At 37.5% G+C, this 19,284-nt stretch overlaps 1 protein-coding gene across 8 annotated transcripts in view; it reads right to left on the bottom strand.

Annotated features, from left to right (window-relative positions):
• LOC141363260 (NACHT, LRR and PYD domains-containing protein 3-like) overlaps window positions 1-19,284 on the bottom strand; it is a 50,825-nt gene that overhangs the window by 12,828 nt on the left and 18,713 nt on the right. For 6 of the 8 annotated variants that reach the window (XM_073865873.1, XM_073865872.1, XM_073865869.1 and 3 more), the window contains 7 exons: window positions 17,869-18,042; window positions 7,102-7,275; window positions 6,734-6,889; window positions 5,887-6,060; window positions 5,204-5,377; window positions 3,751-3,924; window positions 2,122-2,295 (listed from right to left, as the gene is read on the bottom strand). In XM_073865873.1, coding sequence (XP_073721974.1) covers window positions 2,122-2,295; window positions 3,751-3,924; window positions 5,204-5,377; window positions 5,887-6,060; window positions 6,734-6,889; window positions 7,102-7,275; window positions 17,869-18,042 — 1,200 coding nt within the window. The remainder of the gene's footprint in view (window positions 1-2,121; window positions 2,296-3,750; window positions 3,925-5,203; window positions 5,378-5,886; window positions 6,061-6,733; window positions 6,890-7,101; window positions 7,276-17,868; window positions 18,043-19,284) is intronic. The other 2 variants (XM_073865871.1, XM_073865870.1) reach the window with 1 other exon arrangement.

Genomic DNA, 19,284 nt, shown 5'->3' on the forward strand with positions numbered 1-19,284 from the left:
TGAGCCCTGTCGGCCACTGTAATTTTCATCTCCACAGGTTGTGATGTGGTGAAATACTGCAATACATTGATGATGTATCGACAGGGCTCTTAAGTCTCACGCATTTCAATCGGTTCACACGCTCACACGCAACGCCTTGTATTTCTCACACTGAAAAGTAAAAGATAAATTGCCCTGCTATAAACAATTAATGGACGAGCCGCAATCATTTGTCAAGTTCAGCTGCTCGGAGTTTAAGCGCGCTCAACTTTACACAGCGCCAGGGGCATAGCACAAGGTCCCGGGCCCTATGCATAGGCAGTCCTGATGGGCCCCCCCATTTTTCCATACAGTTTGTTCATGTAGTGATTAGAAAACTATATGATAACCAAACAAGACTTGATTCAGTCATATTTTATTTAGCTAAATGAACAAGACATTACATTTTTACATTACTTAGAACATTTATTTTTATTATGCTTTATTACTTTAAGGCATAAATTAAATCTTAAATATGCCATTTTAGTTTTGTACATTAACAAAAAGCTCCATTCATAAAAGACAAACAAAACTTGTGTCGCTAGTCAATTTATCTGGAAAAAAAGGCAAAACAAAACAAATGCTATTGCTTACATACTATAGCCTATTCATTTAAAATTAAACATGTTTCAAATTAGGCTATTGTTTTGTATGCAAACAGTGGTTAGTATACAGTTTATTTATTTAGCCTTTCACCTCAAACTGCATGTAGCTTATAATCAAATTACCATCTAAAAGTGTATATTCTGCTTTTTCGATGGGTTGTCTCAGTTAATTTTAGCACTAACAATCGCGGGGATATTCAAACAGTTTAGCACTATAGATTTCGTGTTTTAGTTATGTTTTTTCCTTCTACTGTCTTTTCTTTATGTTTTGGTGGCCCAATTTATCTTTCTTTGACAAATACATTTCAACCACATCGCAGAAGTTTGCGCTCTACCAGTCGCTCAACTAACAAAATGCGTGTACAGATAGACTAAACCATTTGGCGCATTAGCAAGGGGTGGGACAGTGAAACTTCAGATAGTTTTTACTTATACAAAATATAGTCAAACAGTTATTTAGCAAATACACTAACTTTACATTTCATTTGACATTATAATGAAAATATCCAGGTAAAATAAAATATATTCCAGACTTTCAAGGGCCCTTTCTCTCCTTGGGGCCCTGGTAATCAGTACTGATTTAACCACCAGTCCGACACCCCTACACAGCGCCGCAAGAGCCGACAAGCATTTGACATCAGAGTACCACGAGAAATCTTGTGAAAGAGGCTAATTTCAAATCGCTCGTGTTACTCTGATGTCATCTGCTCTTCGGCTCTTGTGGCGCCGCATGAAGTCGTACACACCTATAAATGCATCCTACCAGGCAATCAGAAAGAAATTAGAAGTTGTTTCTGGTTAAATGATATTATTCCACTGCAAGCACGTTCGTTACTAACATAGATTTAATGGAGTGGAAGTTGGTAGAGCAAGATCCGATGAATGCGGTAGATATAACCCATTTTTAAGCATTTCGATTTTACGATTCCTGGACAAAATCATTGCTTTTGATCAAAGACAATGAGAGCTAATGTTGGGGAATAAAGCCAAATTTGTGCTAAATTATTATTGATTCAGTCAAAAACTCCAACAGCTTTGCAACCAGAAGCTTTAGTTACCTAAAAACTAAGAAAAGTACAAGAAGCTTCCTGAAATCAATGTAACAGAGATGCATTTCATTATTTTTGCCCTTTCACCAAATGTTCTGCATTACTGTATGTTTACAGTAAGCTCAAGTAAAAAAAGTACAATTCCATAATCTACTTAAAGTGCTCTATTTTATGTACTAATTTTGTACTTAATCTAGTCTACTTTTGTTTTTGTTTGTTTTTAAGTACATTAATTTTAATTAAAATATGCTCAAATATATATTTTTTAATTTTTTTAGGTAGGCCTACAACTTGTAGTAAATTTGAACCCATGAGACTGGTCAGATCTCTCATTGACTTTATATATCCTTTACATTTTAGTGTGTGTTTCTTATTTAAAAGAAAATATAAGAAATTTATTATGTTCAACTAATCCTCAGTACATGTGACTATCAGAGAGATGATCTTACTTTAGTATCTCCAGTTTACAGTCAGGATTCTTCAGTACATCAGAGATCAGCTTCACTCCTGAATCTCTTAGATTATTTTTAGACAGATCCAGATGTGTCAGGTGTGATGGGTTTGATCTCAGAGCTGAACACAGAGCAACACAACCTTTATCTGTGATATTACACTGCTCCAACCTGTAGAGAACAGAGACACACAGTTTGTTCACACACAGATCAAATCTACAGTGAGTTGAATTTGTTACTCTTTCTGTCATCATTTAGTGTTTATGGACATTTTCATTTTAGTTTCATTTATGTGTGTTTGTATTTTACTGAAACACATCAGTGAGATTTACACGGAAATTAACTGTTGATTCCTCTATTCACACATTATAACATTTTCTCTTATGTTTCTCTATCTAAATGATTTTTGCTTTTATTCCCAAACATAATTCAATTTTAATGTTTTAAAAAGATGTGACTTCAGTAAGAGTTAAAATGTTGTGATGAATTTAGGGCTGTGGAGGTGGCAATGCACCAATTCACCACAGTGGTGCGGTGGTTATAGAATGTGTGTGGGAGGGTATGTATATGCACGCACTGATGCTTATAAGCTTATATATAATGCATACATATATTTTAAAATATAAATATGTAAACAAGGATCAGATATATGTTTCTTAAAAAACGTGCCTGTTCATAAGCACTGTATTTTTTCCACCGGTGGGTGTTCGTCACAACGTCAAATAATGATTAGGTTACCGAGCAACAACAGGTGCAGTCACGTTTTCCGTGTGATTTTAAATGGGAAATGTGAAGCAACTGAGCATATGTGCTTGGCCATTTTGGTGGGTCCTCAAGCCTAGCCCCGAAGCACCCACGGGATCAGCCACTATGCTGTTGCACTTCCATCCGTAAAACAACACTTGGTTCAACTGAGAATTTTTTTGTGGTTATAATGTTTGCAGCCACGCTGAAAACACGTTTTGATAGCTTGTGTACTAGTAGTGCAGATTGATACTTTTTCTCAACCATATCTTGCCTCATTGTTGCCTCATCACTGATATCAGTTGCCTCCTCTTGCAAATAGCCCACTAACTTGGAGTCTGCTGGCTGTTTGTGTTCACGTGAACTTAAAGACATCTTGCTGTGTGAGACGGTAATTCATATTTGTAATTTTTTTGTAAGAAGGACACCACCGTGGGTCCCACTTTACCACCCGGTTGTGTGGTGGTTATGACAACTGTCACACCCCCAGATGAATGTTAAATCACTTCAGTTATCAAATCCATTACTTAGATTAAAAACCTATATTACCATTACAAATATTATGATCATTAACAGTTTGTTTACAGAACAATTGGTCCAATTTAACAGTTAGCAAAAACTTGAGAATTGGGTGGGGCAGAGGGGGACGCTGCTGCAAATACCCCCTCCCCTAACAGATATTCTCACTCCAAACTTTTGGTAAATTGTATGAGCCCTGTGTATCAATGTCTCATTATAATTCATGAGACTGATCAGATCTCTTATTGACTTTATATATCCTTTACATTTAAGTGTGTGTTTCTTATTTAAAAGAAAATATAAGAAATGTATATGTTTAACTAATCCTCAGTACATGTGTGACTATCAGAGAGATGATCTTACTTCAGTAACTCTAGTTTACAGTCAGGATTCTTCAGTAGATCAGAGATCAGCTTCACTCCTGAATCTCTTAGTTTATTCAGACACAGATCCAGATCTATCAGGTATGATGGGTTTGATCTCAGAGCTGAAGTCAGAGCAACACAACCTTCATCTGTGATATCACAACCATACAAGCTGTAGAGAACAGAGACACAAGCAGTTTGTTCACACACACAGATAAAATCTACAGTGAGTTAAATTTGTTTCTCTTCCTGTCATCATTAAGTGTTTATGGACATTTTCATTTTAGTTTCATTTATGTGTGTTTGTGTTTTACTGAAACACATCAGTGAGATTTACACAGAAATAAACTGTTGATTCTTCTAATCACACTTTATAACATTTTCTCTTATGTTCCTCTATCTAAATGATTTTTGCTTTTATTCCCAAACATAATTAAATTTTACTGTTTTATTTATCAAAAGATGTGACATTCAGTAAGAGTTCAAATGTTGTGATGAATTTAAAGCTGTGACGGTGGCAATGCACCAATTCACCACAGTGGTGCGGTGGTTATAGAATGTGTGTGGGAGGGTATGTGTATGCGCGCACTGATGCTTATAAGCTTATATATAATACAAACATATATTTTAAAATATAAAAATGTAAACAAGGATCAGATATACATTTCTTAAAAAAAAACGTGCGTGTTCTTAAGCACTGTATTTTTGCCACCGGTGGGTGTACGTCACAACGTCAAATAATGCTTAGGTTACCGAGCAACGACAGAGACTCTGGAGCGCCTACGCGCTTTAAACAGGAGGAAAACGGCGCAGTCACGTTTTCCGTGTGATTTTAAATGGGAAATGTGAAGCAACTGAGCATATGTGCTTGGCCATTTTGGTGGGTCCTCAAGTCTAGCCTTGGAGCACCCACGGGATCGGCGACTATGCTGTTGCACTTCCATCTGTAAAACAACACTTGGTTCAACTGAGAAATCTTTTGTGGTTATAATGTTTGCAGCCATGCGGAAAACACGTTTTGATAGCGCGTGTACTAGTAGTGCAGATTGATACTTTTTCTCAACCTTGAGTGACCAAGAGAAAATATTTTGCCTCATTGTTGCCTCATTACTAATATCAGTTGCCTCCTCTTGCAAATAGCCCACTAACTTGGAGTCTGCTGGCTATTTGTGCTCCCGTGAACTTGAAGACATTTTGCTGTGTGAGACTGTAATTCATATTTTAATTTTTTTGTGACATGGACACCACCGTGGGTCCCACTTTACCACCCGGTTGTGTGGTGGTTATGACAATCGTCACAGCCCCAAATGAATGTTGAATGACTTCAGTTATCAAATCCATTACTTTGATTAAAAACCTATAATACCATTACAAATGTTATGATCTCTATATAGTCTCTATGACTATAATCTATATGTGATTTCTGTCTGATCATAAGATCACAATCTTACTCCAGTATCTCTAGTTTACAGTCAGGATTCTTCAGTACATCAGAGATAAGCTTCACTCCTGAACCTCTTAGTTTATTATTACACAGATTCAGATGTGTCAGGTGTGATGGGTTTGATCTCAGAGCTGAAGTCAGAGCAACACAACCTTCATCTGTGATATCACAACTCCTCAACCTGTAGAGAACAGAGACACACAGTTTGTTCACACACAGATCAAATCTACAGTGAGTTGAATTTGTTTCTCTTCCTGTCATCATGTAGTGTTTATGTACATTTTCAGTTTAGTTTCATTTATCTGTGTTTGTGTTTTACGTAAACAAATCAATAAGATTTTCAAGTAAATTAACTTAATCAATTTATGTTCATATTAAATGTGTGATTTTTTTTTATACAGTAATGAAATCTTGAAATCGATTCTTCTCATCAGACATCATAACATTTTTACTTATGTTCTAATTTCTAAATGATTTTTTTTTTTTTACTTTTTTCTCATCATAATTCAATTTTAATTTTTATGTTTTCTGTAACATTTAGCGCTGGGTGGAACTAAAATCCAATGTTATCAGATACATTACAAAGATTAAATTAAAATACTATAAATCCATTTACAGATGTATGATCTCTATATAGTCTCACTATAATCTATATGTGATTTCTGTCTGAACATCAGATCACAATCTTACTTCAGTATCTTCAATTTACAGTCAGGATTCTTCAGTACATCAGAGATCAGATTCACTCCCGAATCTCTTAGTTTATTCACAGACAGATTCAGATGTGTCAGGTGTGATGGGTTTGATCTCAGAGCTGAAGTCAGAGCAACACAACCTTTATTTGTGATATTACACTGCTCCAAACTGTAGGGAACAGAGATACATATGTCACCTTCTCAGATCACAACACACACATCAGATCAACACTGATTTTCTTTTGTTAGTTTATTAGGGCCTGAGCCTTATTATTTTTGCTCCGTTTAATAATATTAGGGCCCAAGCACCCTTAGAATTTTCCTTAGAATTTATTAGGGCCAGAGCACAGTGGAGCAGGCCAGAATGACCTGCACCGAAAGATGCAAAGTCCTATTGTTTTTCTTAGAATAGTAGTGCCCCCTGTAATGCAAAAAAAAAATATTGGTGCAGAGATTGTGCAAATATGTACACCCATGTACAAAAGTTGGCACCAGTGTTAATTTTGTTGACAAATAATTTTTGTCATAGTTTTTCACTGACGAAAATGAGACAATACGATAACTAAATAAAAACTAATCCATGATGATGACAACTATGACAAAAATCTATTGACATTTACATTTTAATAGACTTCTTGAATGTATGTATTTTTGTTGAATCTTCAGGTTGTTTATCACACAACTATAATGATATTCAATCTTATGAGTGTTGTACAAAGATCCTAAAACCAATAGTTTAAGCTGAAATTGTGTTACTGTACCATCGATGGGGTTTATTATACTATTATACTATCATAATTGTGTTAAATAATTATTTAAGTCATTATAAGAGATCATCTTACTCCAGTATCTGTAGTTTGCAGTCAGGATTCTTCAGTACATCAGAGATCAGCTTCACTTCTGTATCTCCTACATTAATATAATTCAGTTTTGTCACATGTAAGTAGTTTGAAATCAGAGCAGCATCACCTTCAGCTGCGATATTAAAACACCACAACCTGTAGAAAACAGAGACACAAACGTCAGTATGTGACAGGAATCACATTAAAATCCAAAATAATATAAAATAACAAACAAACAAACAAACAAACAATCTATTTTTGATAAATTTTTATTTTATGTTAAATATTTATTTTAATCTTACACTGACTATTTTCAATCAAATGTAAAACATCTTTAAGCAACCATTTGTTAAAGTAAGAGAGTTTACTTTAGTATCTTCAGTTTACAGTCAGGATTCTTCATTACATCAGAGATCAGCTTCACTCCTGAATCTCTTAGATTATTCTCAGTCAGATCCAGATCTCTCAGGTGTGATGGGTTTGATCTCAGAGCTGAAGTCAGAGCAACACAACCTTCATCTGTGATATCACAACTACACAACCTGTAGAGAATAAAGACACACAGTTTGTTCACACACAGATCAAATGTAGTAAGTTGAATTTGTTTCTCTTCCTTTCATCATTTAGTGTTTATGAACATTTTGATTTTAGTTTCATTTATGTGTATGTGTGTTTTACTGAAACACATCAGTGAGATTTACATGGAAATGAACTTCATCAATTTATGTTTATATTAACTGTGTGATTTATTTTTTATACAGTAATGAAGTCAGATTCCTCTCATTAGACATAACAACATTTTCACTTATGTTTTTATTTCTGAATGATTGTAGTGTTTTACTTTATTCTAATCGTAAAACATAAAATAGGGCCCCAGGGTGTTTTCAGACCTGTAGATCAATTGCTTTGTTCCGAAACGAGGGATTAAATGGCTACAATGTGGAATTTCATGTTGGTTCAGTTCGCATTCACAAGGCAATATTTCCAAACTGACCAGACTTTGTTAATTCAAGTCACATGCGAGTAAACTCTCCTTTAGTTGCTCAAAGTGCATCTTTTCAATTCAATTTTATTTAAATAACGCCTTTGACAGTTGTTTAATTTTTTCTAAGCAGCTTTACATTAATAAAAGCAGGAGAAAATGCAAAACAATCGGTGGACAACATAAGTAGCAGAGTACAGCAGCTAAGATTAATATACACACACACATTATATATATACAACCAGTGCCTGTCTTTCCTATACGCAAAGTACGCAATTTGCATAGGGCCCCGCGCCACTAGAGGGCCCCCTTGATCTCAGAATTATTTAAAACCATTATATCAAAGAAAAATTATTATTATGTTTAATGAAAACAAGACGCTATAATTTAAATAATTTGCAAACTTCCGAATTTGTGCGGGTTTTTAAAAATACTTAATGATTTCTTAAATCACTGATATGTACTCGGACAACATGCAGGCAGTTTCTCAATCCGAAGGCTGCAGCCTTCAGAGGTCACATTTGTAGGCTGCATATGCGTCATAAAAACGTATAGAATATTAACAATTATAATGTTGACTATTATTCTTAGTTAATGGTTAATTGTTATATTATGCTTATGACTTGCAAATGAAATGCTTATTTAACTTAAATAAATCAGGCTTGATGACGTATGCAGCGCGCATATGCGACATGATCCGGAGGTTGCAGCCTTCAAATTTAGAAACGGCCGCGTGCATGACGCAGAAGAGTGATTTGGTAACGATGCGCATATTATATGCCCACCATTGATTTAAAACAAAGACAAAGCTATCCGTCTGGAGCAGAATAAAGGGGAAAAACATGAAGCAAGGGAACAAGATAAAGGATTTGCGCGAGCAGATTAAGTCAATGTAAAGAAACGCGTCCTAGCATGGGGCGATTCAAATGACGCGAATTGGGTGACGAAATTGCCGCGAAAACACGCGCTTTTTCCTTTGAACTTCAAGAACACGCTCTCGTGCAGGATAATTTGACGAGAGAGAGAGAGAGAGAGAGCGAGAGAGAGAGAGAGAGAGAGGTAAGAATGGTGCCCACGTCGAGAAAACTTAATAGAAGACTTGAAATTTGTAAAGGATTAAAGTATATGTCACTCGTTTAATTACAGTATGTTAACTGGATAACACTGGATATAACTCATTGTATAGATAATAAAATAATGTATTTTGATTACACAAATCAAACCTAACTATATGATTGTAGCTGCTGACCAGCATAGAGAATCTCTATGGCTAATTTATAAGACATGTTGCTGATACAGTACTGTGTGTTGTACCTTTACCTTATCTTGTTAATTGAGTCTTTTTGGGCATCTTATGCCTAGAATTATTCAAGGAGATTGATTCTTTTAACTTCCTTTTAAAGTTTGATCAGTTGTGCATAATGACATGTGCAACAAATGGATATAGGGTGTCAAACTCATAGATTTGCAATATTTAAAATCAGACACTATTTTTAAAATATTTGGTGTCAACCTCTGTGACAGCTTTAAAGGGACACTTCACCCATTTGCATTAAGCTTTGTATAGTTAGAACTCCAGTCATGTTTTTAAATGGTCGTGCATCATTTCCTCAGTTGCCGCTGAGACAGGAGAAATACAGACTTCAGTGTTGCACTTCCTTCTTTCAATGACGTAAAAATCATCATTTTGCATCATTGAAAGAAGGAAGTGCAATGTCTTTGTTGAGGGAATGAGACTACAAACACCCCTTTTCTCTGTAAAATAGGCACCAAATTCTAAATCTATGTTACATTTCGACTACAAATATAACACTTTCAATAAAGATTAATGTTTCTACGGGTGAAATGCTCTTTTAAAGCTGAAACTTATCAAATCCTATCAGAGGTCCAGAATGTCATTGAAACACACCAGTGGCTTTGCTGTCATCAGTATTAAACATGTTACCCCTCGAAGTACCCCTCCCCACAGAGCCCCCCCCCCCACATAACAAATCCCAATTTAACCCCTGTGTATTAACAGTATGTATTTATATGTAATTTAATTTGATTCATTACATTTATTTAGATCAGGTAAATTTTTTAGTGCTTCTCACAACACATTTTAAATCAAAACAACTTATCAGCAAATACATGTTTCATGTTATAATCAGCAAGTTTATCAGTCAGGGTTTCAAAGTAATGTGCATATGGGAATATTATACAGCTATAAGATAATACACTATGTGGTTAGTTAACAACTAACTAACAGCAACATTGACTGGGTTTTACCCAGATAGCACAGGTACGTCTGTGAGATGTCTGGTAAAGATCTGGAGATCTGGAATACATCTGGTGTGTAAAAACATCTTATAAAGGAAAAGAGCTGCTTTACATACATTCTAAATCAAAAACGTCTTGCAGACATCTTCAATATGTCTATATGACATCTTTTAGGAGACGTCTCACAGACGTATTGCAGATGAGAAAACAATTTAAATAAGACATCTTGCAGATGTAAACGCAGACATCAAATAGACGTCTCCGAGATGTATGTGTGCTATGCTATCAGGGTCTGAATGCACTGACAGAGGGCCCCTCACAAAGCTTTGCTTAGGGCCTCCCAGCATCTAGGACCGGCACTGTATACAACCCCAAATCAGAAAAAGTTGGGACACTGTAGAAATTGTAAGTAAAAAGGAATGTAATAATTTACTTATCTAATAAACTTATATTTTATTTACAATAGAATATAAATAACATATCAAATGTTGAAAGTGAGACATTTTGAAATGTCATGCCAAATATTGGCTCATTTTGGTTTTCATGAGAGCTACATATTCCAAAAAAAGTTGGGACAGGTAGCAATAAGAGGGCGGAAAAGTTAAATGTACATATAAGGAACAGCTTAAGGACTAATTTGCAGCTTATTAGGTCAATTGGCAACATGATTGGGTATAAAAAAGCCTGTCAGAGTGGCAGTGTCTATCAGAAGTCAATCACCAATTCCCCCAATGAGTTTCGCAGAGAAAAATTGCAAAGAGTTTGAAGATATCATCATCTACAGTGCATAATATCATCCAAAGATTCAGAGAATCTGGAACAATCTCTGTGCGTAAGGGTCAAGGCTGGAAAACCATACTTGATGCATGTGATCTTCGGGCCCTTAGACGGCACTGCATCACATACAGGAATACTACTGTAATCGAAATCATAACATGGGCTCCAGAATACTTCCAGAAAACATTGTCGGTGAACACAATCCACCATGCCATTCGCCGTTGCCGGCCAAAACTCTATGGGCCCTATTTTAACGATCTGAAACGCAAGTGCGAAGCGCAAAGTGCAAGTGACTTTGTGGGCGGATCTTGGGCACTGTTGTTATTTTCCCAGCGGGAGAAATAACTCTTGCGTCAGGCGCAAATCAATAAGGGGTTGGTCTAAAGTAGGTTCATTATTCATAGGTGTGGTTTGGGCGTAACGTAAATTAAACCAATCAGAACGCTATCCAACATTCCCTTTAAACGCAAGGGCAAAAGTTCCATGGCGGGTTGCTATTATTATGACGGATTTACCAGGCGCACGCCAGGAGCGGTTATCAGCCGAGGAGACCCACGTTCTTGTAAGAACAGTCAAAGACAGAGAAGTTGTTTTGTATGGGGATGTGAGAAACCCGCCAAAATCAGCGTCGGTTAAACAGGCGTGAGAGGAAATAGCCACAATTGTCTCATCAGCTGGCATTCCCTAAAATGATGTCAGGAGACGGGGGAATCCCAAGCTTGCCAGCATAAATCGGGCACACCGTATAACGGGAGGTGGATCTGCCTCTACACATGACCTGACGCCAGCAGAGGACATCGCTGCATCCACCCTCACCGCTGAAAGGGTTTGGGGGCTTTGAAATCGGACCCAAGAAACGCAAGCAGGGTCCAACCCCAAAGTACACTTACAAATCAAGTTCATATACATTAAGGTTTCTTATGAAAACATTTTAATTATTATTTAGATAAAATAAACGTAATACAGCCACACAACAAACTTATGAAAATATTTTAATCGTTATTTGCATGAGAATTTTTTAACGCAGCCACACAATAAATAAAAACTATCACCACAATGCTCACCACTATGATTTCCCTTATCTCATGTATTAATATTGTTTATTGTAACAATTTATGATTTGCAAAAATAACTGTTGCATCTGTGTAGATTAGATAAGCAAAGTGTGTGCGCGTTGTGCACGCTATACATTATGGTCAAGCATGCGCCCTTAAAATAGCATAATGAACCACGCGCAACGCGCCACTGACTTTAGACTAGCTTTTTTTGGTCAGAGGCGCAATTGTTTTTTGAAACTGCAAAATAGCATCAGGGATGGTTTGCGCCGGAACACGCCTCCTTTTTTGCGCTGAACCGCCCAGGGAGCGCAAGTTCATTCCCTAGGTTGCCGAAGTGGGTCTGTGGAGGGAAAAACCCGCTGTGCGCCGGTGCAAAATACGAATGATACATGCGTCACTGACAAAGTAAATTGCACTGGGTGCAAGATAGGGCCCTATAGGTCAAACAAGAAGCCATATTTAAACATGACCCAGAAGCGCAGCCGTTTTTTCTGGGCCAAGGCTCATTTAAAATGGACTTTGGCAAAGTGGAAAACTGTTCTGTGGTCAGACAAATTAAAATTTAAAGTTCTTTTTGAAAACTGGGACAAAAGTATGTGAACCCTTTGGGTTTACTTGGATTTCTTCATAAATTGGTCATAAAATGTTTTCTGATCTTCATCTAAGTCACAACAATAGAGCAGTGGTTCTTCTCAATTCCAGTCCTCGGGACCCCCCTAAAGAATGTTTATATACAGTGAGGTTCGAAAGTTTGGGCACCCTTGATAAATATGAGCAAAGAAAGCTATGAAAAATAATTTATAATGTTTCGTCTTTTAAGCTTTAATAAAAAAATCACAAAAATATAATATTTCATTGAAGTAAAACAATTGAAAGTGAAGGGGAAATTACTTTAGGAAATAGATCATTTTCTCTAATACTTACTGGGCATAAATATGGGCACCCCTTTATTTAATCCTCTTTGCTACCTCCATTTGCAAGGATACCAGCTTAGAGTCTTCTTTTATAATGTCTGATGAGGTTGAAGAGTTCATGGCAGGTGATCTTAGATTATTACATACAGAATTTCTCTAGACCTGCTCTAGAGAAGTTGCTGCTCTCTACTCATCAGTCATTTTCTGTATGGTTCAGGTCAGTGAACTTGGATGGCTATGGCAGGATCTTGATTTTGTGTCAGGGAGCCATTTTTTATTTACTTTGATGTTTGTTTGGCACCAATGTCTTGAACACCAATGTTCAATGAAAGGTTTTACCATGACCCATTATAAGATTTCTAGCAGAGCAAGTCAAATTTTGACTTTTTATCATTTGGTATTTGATATAATACATGAAGCCATGTGTCTGAATAAGATGTCCAGGACCTCTGGTATAAAAGTAGGTTAAAAACAATGAAGATCCAGCAGTATATTTAACTGTAGACCTGGATCACTTTTTAATCCATGTGTGCACCAAAACCATATTGTGTTTCTACTCTTAATGTCAAGGAAGGATCCTCGGAAGCCAGAATTTCGAGGATGCTACGTCATCGACACCCATCGAAGGACTGTTCCAATGTCGAGGATCCTCGGAATTTCAACCAAGGACTGAGTCCTTCGTTCAAGAATTACCCCATATACAGGAAAGGATGCATATGTGTAGCCTTCACGGTCTTCTCGCGCTGAAATCACCCACAATCCTATGCGCGCAGTGACAAAAGCACACCTTTTCATTGACGTAATGACGCAATGACTTGCACTTGCTAGCCTGTTCCATTTAGCCTGGTGCAACCAGACTCTTGTACATTCATTTCATTTGTACAGAGAGTCTGGCCACGCTCCATTGCAAAGCGTTACTTCCGTTAAGGCGGGTCCTCTGTTGAAGTTTAAAACTATTGGATCTGCCCAGAGTCATTCTGAATCTGCCATAACCAATCGCTAACGTTTGGTCGTGACGTATGTCTGGCGCACGACCCCAACGTCTGCGTTCTTAGCCACTCCCTGCTGTTCGCTGATTGGACCTGCAGGTTTTTGCCGGAGAAAATGAAACACTACAGAGCAGTCCCAGACGTTCTTCTGAAGCGAAATGAAAATTAAACGGAAGAACGTAGGAGGGCGGAGCCAGGCTATGTTCCATTTACGTGTTCTCCGAATGCTAAAGAGGAGCCTCCCCTGCAAGTAAGCCTACGATGGCCCTTTATGGGCCCACTTAGGGCTAGTCTAAGGGCCCCGCACAGGTTTGCTCATTAGCAAAACGTTGGCCCTTTAGCGTTGGCCCTGCACGGGCAGCCCTCACTTAGACCCCAGGAAGCCCTCACACAGAAAAATCCCCAGAGTTAAATGAACACTGCTAGATGTATATATTCTCCAATCTTACAGAGTGTTAAAAAGTAACAATGAAGCAGAATTAAAAGCTCTGTTATCCTTTTTCTCAACATCTCTGTCTGAAACCTAAAATTGCATTTTACATCTTACTTGTAAAGTCATTTTCTTAACTTAGGTTTAGATGTTGGCTGTTTCATTTAAAGTCACCATTATTGTGATCAGTTGTTGTTTTAATTGGACTTTGACTCTTGACCGTTGGCTTGTAAGTGTTTTCTGGCTTCTATATGTGTTTAAAACACATGTTATAGCAAAGAAAAGGCAATTGTCTAAATGAATATTGATGGTTGATACATAAACTTGTCAAACATAATCAGTTAATGAACAGGTTTATTAATATAGCCCCCCCCCCTCATCAGCAGCATCCTTTGCTGTTAATAATGAAATACTACAGTGTAAGGTCCAGAACTCTCATAGCAGTTCATCATTCTGAAGGATTTTGATAGTGTGCACATAAACATTAACCACTGCACAATGTAGATGGACAGACATCAAGAATCAGAGTATGAATCTCAACAATTGTGACAAAGAAAATGGTAAAAAGGTAATTATTTATTCATGCCGCAGTGCATTCTGGGAGTCCTGGATGAGATTCGTTATTTGTTGATACCCAGCATGCCTTGCAGCATGAAGCTTTTCATTTTATTGTCACCATCATTGTGATTCATACTCTGATTCTTGATATTTGTGTGTCTACATTATACAGCAGTTAATTTTAAGTGTCAGTGTTTCAAAATTCTTCAGAAAGACAAACGGCTAAGAGAGAGCTGGATCTCATACTGTAGTATCACATTGTCAGAGAAAGATCCTTCTGATAAGTGTGCAAACAATAAATTAATACATACGTTTTTATGTGATGATGTTTAGACTTTATTTACTGAACTGGCCACCACCAAAGAATTGCACTCTGCCATAACAAACATGTCTTAAACACACAAAGTTATAGCAATCAAAAGACTGAACAAGGCAAGAGTCAAGTTTAACTAAATCAAACACTGATCACAATAGTGGTGACTTTAAATGAAACAAAATCTCAACCTAAAGTAAGAAAATGACTCTACAAGTAAGATGTAAAATGCAATTTTAGGTTTCAGACAGAGATGGGGAGAAAGGGGATAACACAGCTTTTAATTCTGCTTCATTGTTACTTTTTAACACTCTGTAAGATGGGACAAAATATACATCCATCAGTGTTCATTTAACTCTGGGGATTTCTCTATGTGAAGGCTTCCTGGGGCTAAATGAGGGCTGCCCATGCAGGGCCAGCGCTAAGGGGCCAACATTTCGCCAGTGAGCAAACCTGTGCGGGGCCCTTAGGCTATGCCCATACAGGCCCATCGTAAGCTTACTTGCAGGTTCACCTAGCCTTTGAAGGAAGTGACTTGTAAGGACCAGTCCTGCCAAGGAAGTATCCTTGACATTGAGAACAGCTTCTGAGCTGGTATCCTTGCAAATGGAGGTAGCAAAGAGGATTAAGAGGATATGTATGCCCAGTGAGTATTAGAGAAAATGATTTATTCTGTAATGTGATTTCCCCTTCACTTTCAATTGTTTTACTTTATTGAAACATTCTATTTTTGTGATTTTTTTTATTAAAGCTTAAAAGAAGAAACATTATTAATTATTTTATATTGCTTATTTATCTAGGGTGCCCAAACTTTCGAACCTCACTGTATATTAAAGGGAGGTAGATTAAAGGGAGGCAGTCAGTGGTCGTTGGTCAGAAATCGGCTGGGCATCACGTTGAAGGGAGGCCAGTAGATCAGTGTGATGAGCTCAGGGGCGTCGGACTGGGGGTAAAACCAGTACTGATTATCAGGGCCCCAAGGGAAGAGAAGGCCCTTGAAAAGTCTGGAATATATTTTATTTTACCTAGATATTGTCATTTCCTAAATAAATTTCATAATGAATTTCAGATGAAATGTAAAGTTAGTGTATTGGTTGAATAACTGTTTGACTGACTACATTTTGTATAAGTAAAAACAATCTAAAGTCTCATGGTTCCACCCCTTGCTAATGCGCCAAATGGTTTAGTCCATCTGCATGCGCATTTTGTTTATGTTTTTGAGCGTCTGGTGGATTTGAAGTATGGGACAGGGAAAGAGAAACTGTTTAAGTTTATTTCATGTGATTCTGCTCAAAGTTGTCCGTCAGGATTGACAGACAGCAGCTTTGCACGATTATTGTGTGACTTTTTTATAACTGATAACAATAATTACTTCATTGTTGTAAGCAGGAGTCAAAACTCAGGTCTCAGGTTCAGGTCTAAAAACAAACCTTAAAATGTTTAACAATACTTGTTCTTGTCTGAGGACATATTAGGGGTGTTTTCAGACCTGAGCTTATGTTTCCGAACCTGGTGCCTTTTTTCCTTGGTTCAGTTTGTTAAGGCATATGTGAACACTCCAATCACACTTGGATCTGCAGCAAAACAACCGCTCCAAAACCGCCTGAACGAGGTGGTCTTGGGTCATTGCAAATTAACACTGGAGTGATTCGGCAAAAGTGTCAAAACAATCTGACCCAATGGACCAATGAACCGACTGTCTTATTGCTTTATTAACCATGAACATACCTGATAGCTTTTTAGTGATGAATTCTGGTGAGCCATAATACACCATGTGCATTGTTTCTTTAAAAAGAATTAAATTAAATTAGCCTGGTAATACCATCCTCTGCTATTTTGCTTCGCTTCATAGACAGAGTCTGGCTGGGCATAATTGAGAATCGTTTTCCTTCTCGTGGGAGGGGCTTGTCTGAAGTTTAAAATCATTGGTCTAAACGTAAGCCAATCACACATAACATTTGGATGCGTTATGCGCCGGCTCAGCCGCATCGAATCTCTGCTGTAAAATACACGTATGATGTGAAAACAAACCCATCGAGCGAAATACCAGAGTTAACATGGCTATGAACGACTTTTGCAGATGATGTAAAGTAAATCGGGCCAGAGCTAGTTGAACACTATCCTTACGGTGTCTTTCCACTCACGTCTAACGGGAGGAACGCTCCTCTCTCCTCTCAAACTCTTCCACCAGACAACCATAACCACATGTAAATAAAATCTTCCTACCTTATTTTCTGATTAATCAGGAATGTCACCAAAGAATGCTTGCCCACGCGTCCTCCACCATTAACTGTGAACAATATAATTCCCTTCCATGATTTCTCGATTGTTGTGCACGTCAAGCTGTGCTGCACACAGTTTCTCGCTGACGATCAGTAAAGTTGATAAATTAAACTTTTCCAAAAACTTGTCGGGAGTAGGGCAACAACATAATCTCCATTCAAAATGTTTAACAAACACTTTTCTTGTTCGGATTTAAGTTGGCAAGTGCCGGTTCTCCACAACAGAGCAAATAGCTTTCTGTGTCTCCATGTCCACTACAAACTACAACCGTGATTCGGCGCTTAGCGTCTACGTCACGGCTCTCAGCCCGCCCTCTGTTCGTTGATTTGTCGGCCGTCTAGATGCCGGAGGAAAACGGTTTGAATGGGAGGTATCTCAGACTGAGTACAGAAGCGTAATGAAATTTAGCGGAAGTACGAAGTCTGACGTAGTCAGGCTAGGGTTAAATGGCTACAAATGGCTATCTTGACTAGTGTACTTTAAATCCATTGCAGATTTTATGATCTCTATATAGTCTTACTATAATCTATACTGTATGTTATTTCTGTCAGAGCATCAGATCACAATCTTACTTCAGCAACTCCAGTTTACAGTCAGGATTCTTCAGTACATCAGAGATCAGCTTCACTCCTGAATCACTTAGTTTATTACGAGACAGATCCAGACGTGTCAGGTGTGATGGGTTTGATCTCAGAGCTGAAGTTAGAGCAACACAACCTTCATCTGTGATATCACACTTATTCAAGCTGTAGAGAACAGAGACAGACAGTTTGTTCACACACAGATCAAACAGTGAGTTGAGTTTGTATCTCTTCATGTCATCATTTGGTGTTTATGACGTTTTCATTTTAGTTTCATTTATGTGTGTTTGTGTTTTGCTAAAACACATCTGTAAGATTTATAAGTAAATTAACTGTAAATTAACTGTTGATTCCTCAAATCACACATTATAACATTTTCTTTTATTTCGCTTTCTGAATGATTTTGGTTTTATATTTAAACATTCACTTTTATTATTTTATGTTTGTGATTCACAGTAAGAGTTATGTTTAACTCTTAGAGTTAAGTGTTGTGATGAATAAAATAATCTTTAATTATCAAATACATGACTGTCCATTACAGTTGTTATGATCTCTATAGAGCAGTGGTCACCAATCTTTTTATGCCCAAGATCCCCAACCTCTGCCTCAAAGAAAGGAAAGATCTACCCTTTTAAAGGGCCCAGACTGAACCTCCAACTTGATGTGTTTATATTTGAATGACATAAAATGCATTGATCCAATTTTCAAATGCCAAGAAAACTCATAATATTTTGGGCCCTATCTTGCACCCAGCGCAGTTGACATTGTCAGTGACGCATGTATCATTTCGTATTTTGCACCGGCGCACAGCGGGTTTTTCCCTCCACAGACGCACGTCAGCAAACTAGGGAATGAACTTGCGCTCTCTGGGCGGTTCAGCGCAAAAAAGGAGGCGTGTTCCGGCGCAAACCATCTCTTATGCTATTTTGCAGTTTCAAACAACAATTGCGCTACTAACCAAAAAAAACGAGTCTAAAGTCAGTGGCGCGTTGCGCGTAGTTCATTATGCTATTTTAAGGGCGCATGCTTGACCATAATGTATAGCGTGCACAACGCGCAGACACTTTGCTTATCTAATCTACACAGATGCAACAGTTATTTTTGCAAATCATAAATTGTTACAATAAAAAATATAAGATAAGGGAATTATCATGCAAATAACTATTAAAATATTTTCATAAGTTTGTTGTGTGGCTGTATTACGTTTATTTTATCTAAATAATAATTTAAATGTTTTCATAAGAAACCTTAATGTATATGAACTTGATTTGTAAGTGTACTTTGGGGTTGGACCTTGCTTGCGTTTCCGATTTCAAAGCCCCCAAATACTTTCAGCAGCGAGGGTGGACGCAGCGATGTCCTTTGCTGGCGTGTGTAGAGGCAGATCCACCTCCCGTTATACGGCGT

Source organism: Misgurnus anguillicaudatus, unplaced genomic scaffold (genome assembly GCF_027580225.2).
Source record: "Misgurnus anguillicaudatus unplaced genomic scaffold, ASM2758022v2 HiC_scaffold_33, whole genome shotgun sequence".
Classification (NCBI taxonomy): domain Eukaryota; kingdom Metazoa; phylum Chordata; class Actinopteri; order Cypriniformes; family Cobitidae; genus Misgurnus; species Misgurnus anguillicaudatus.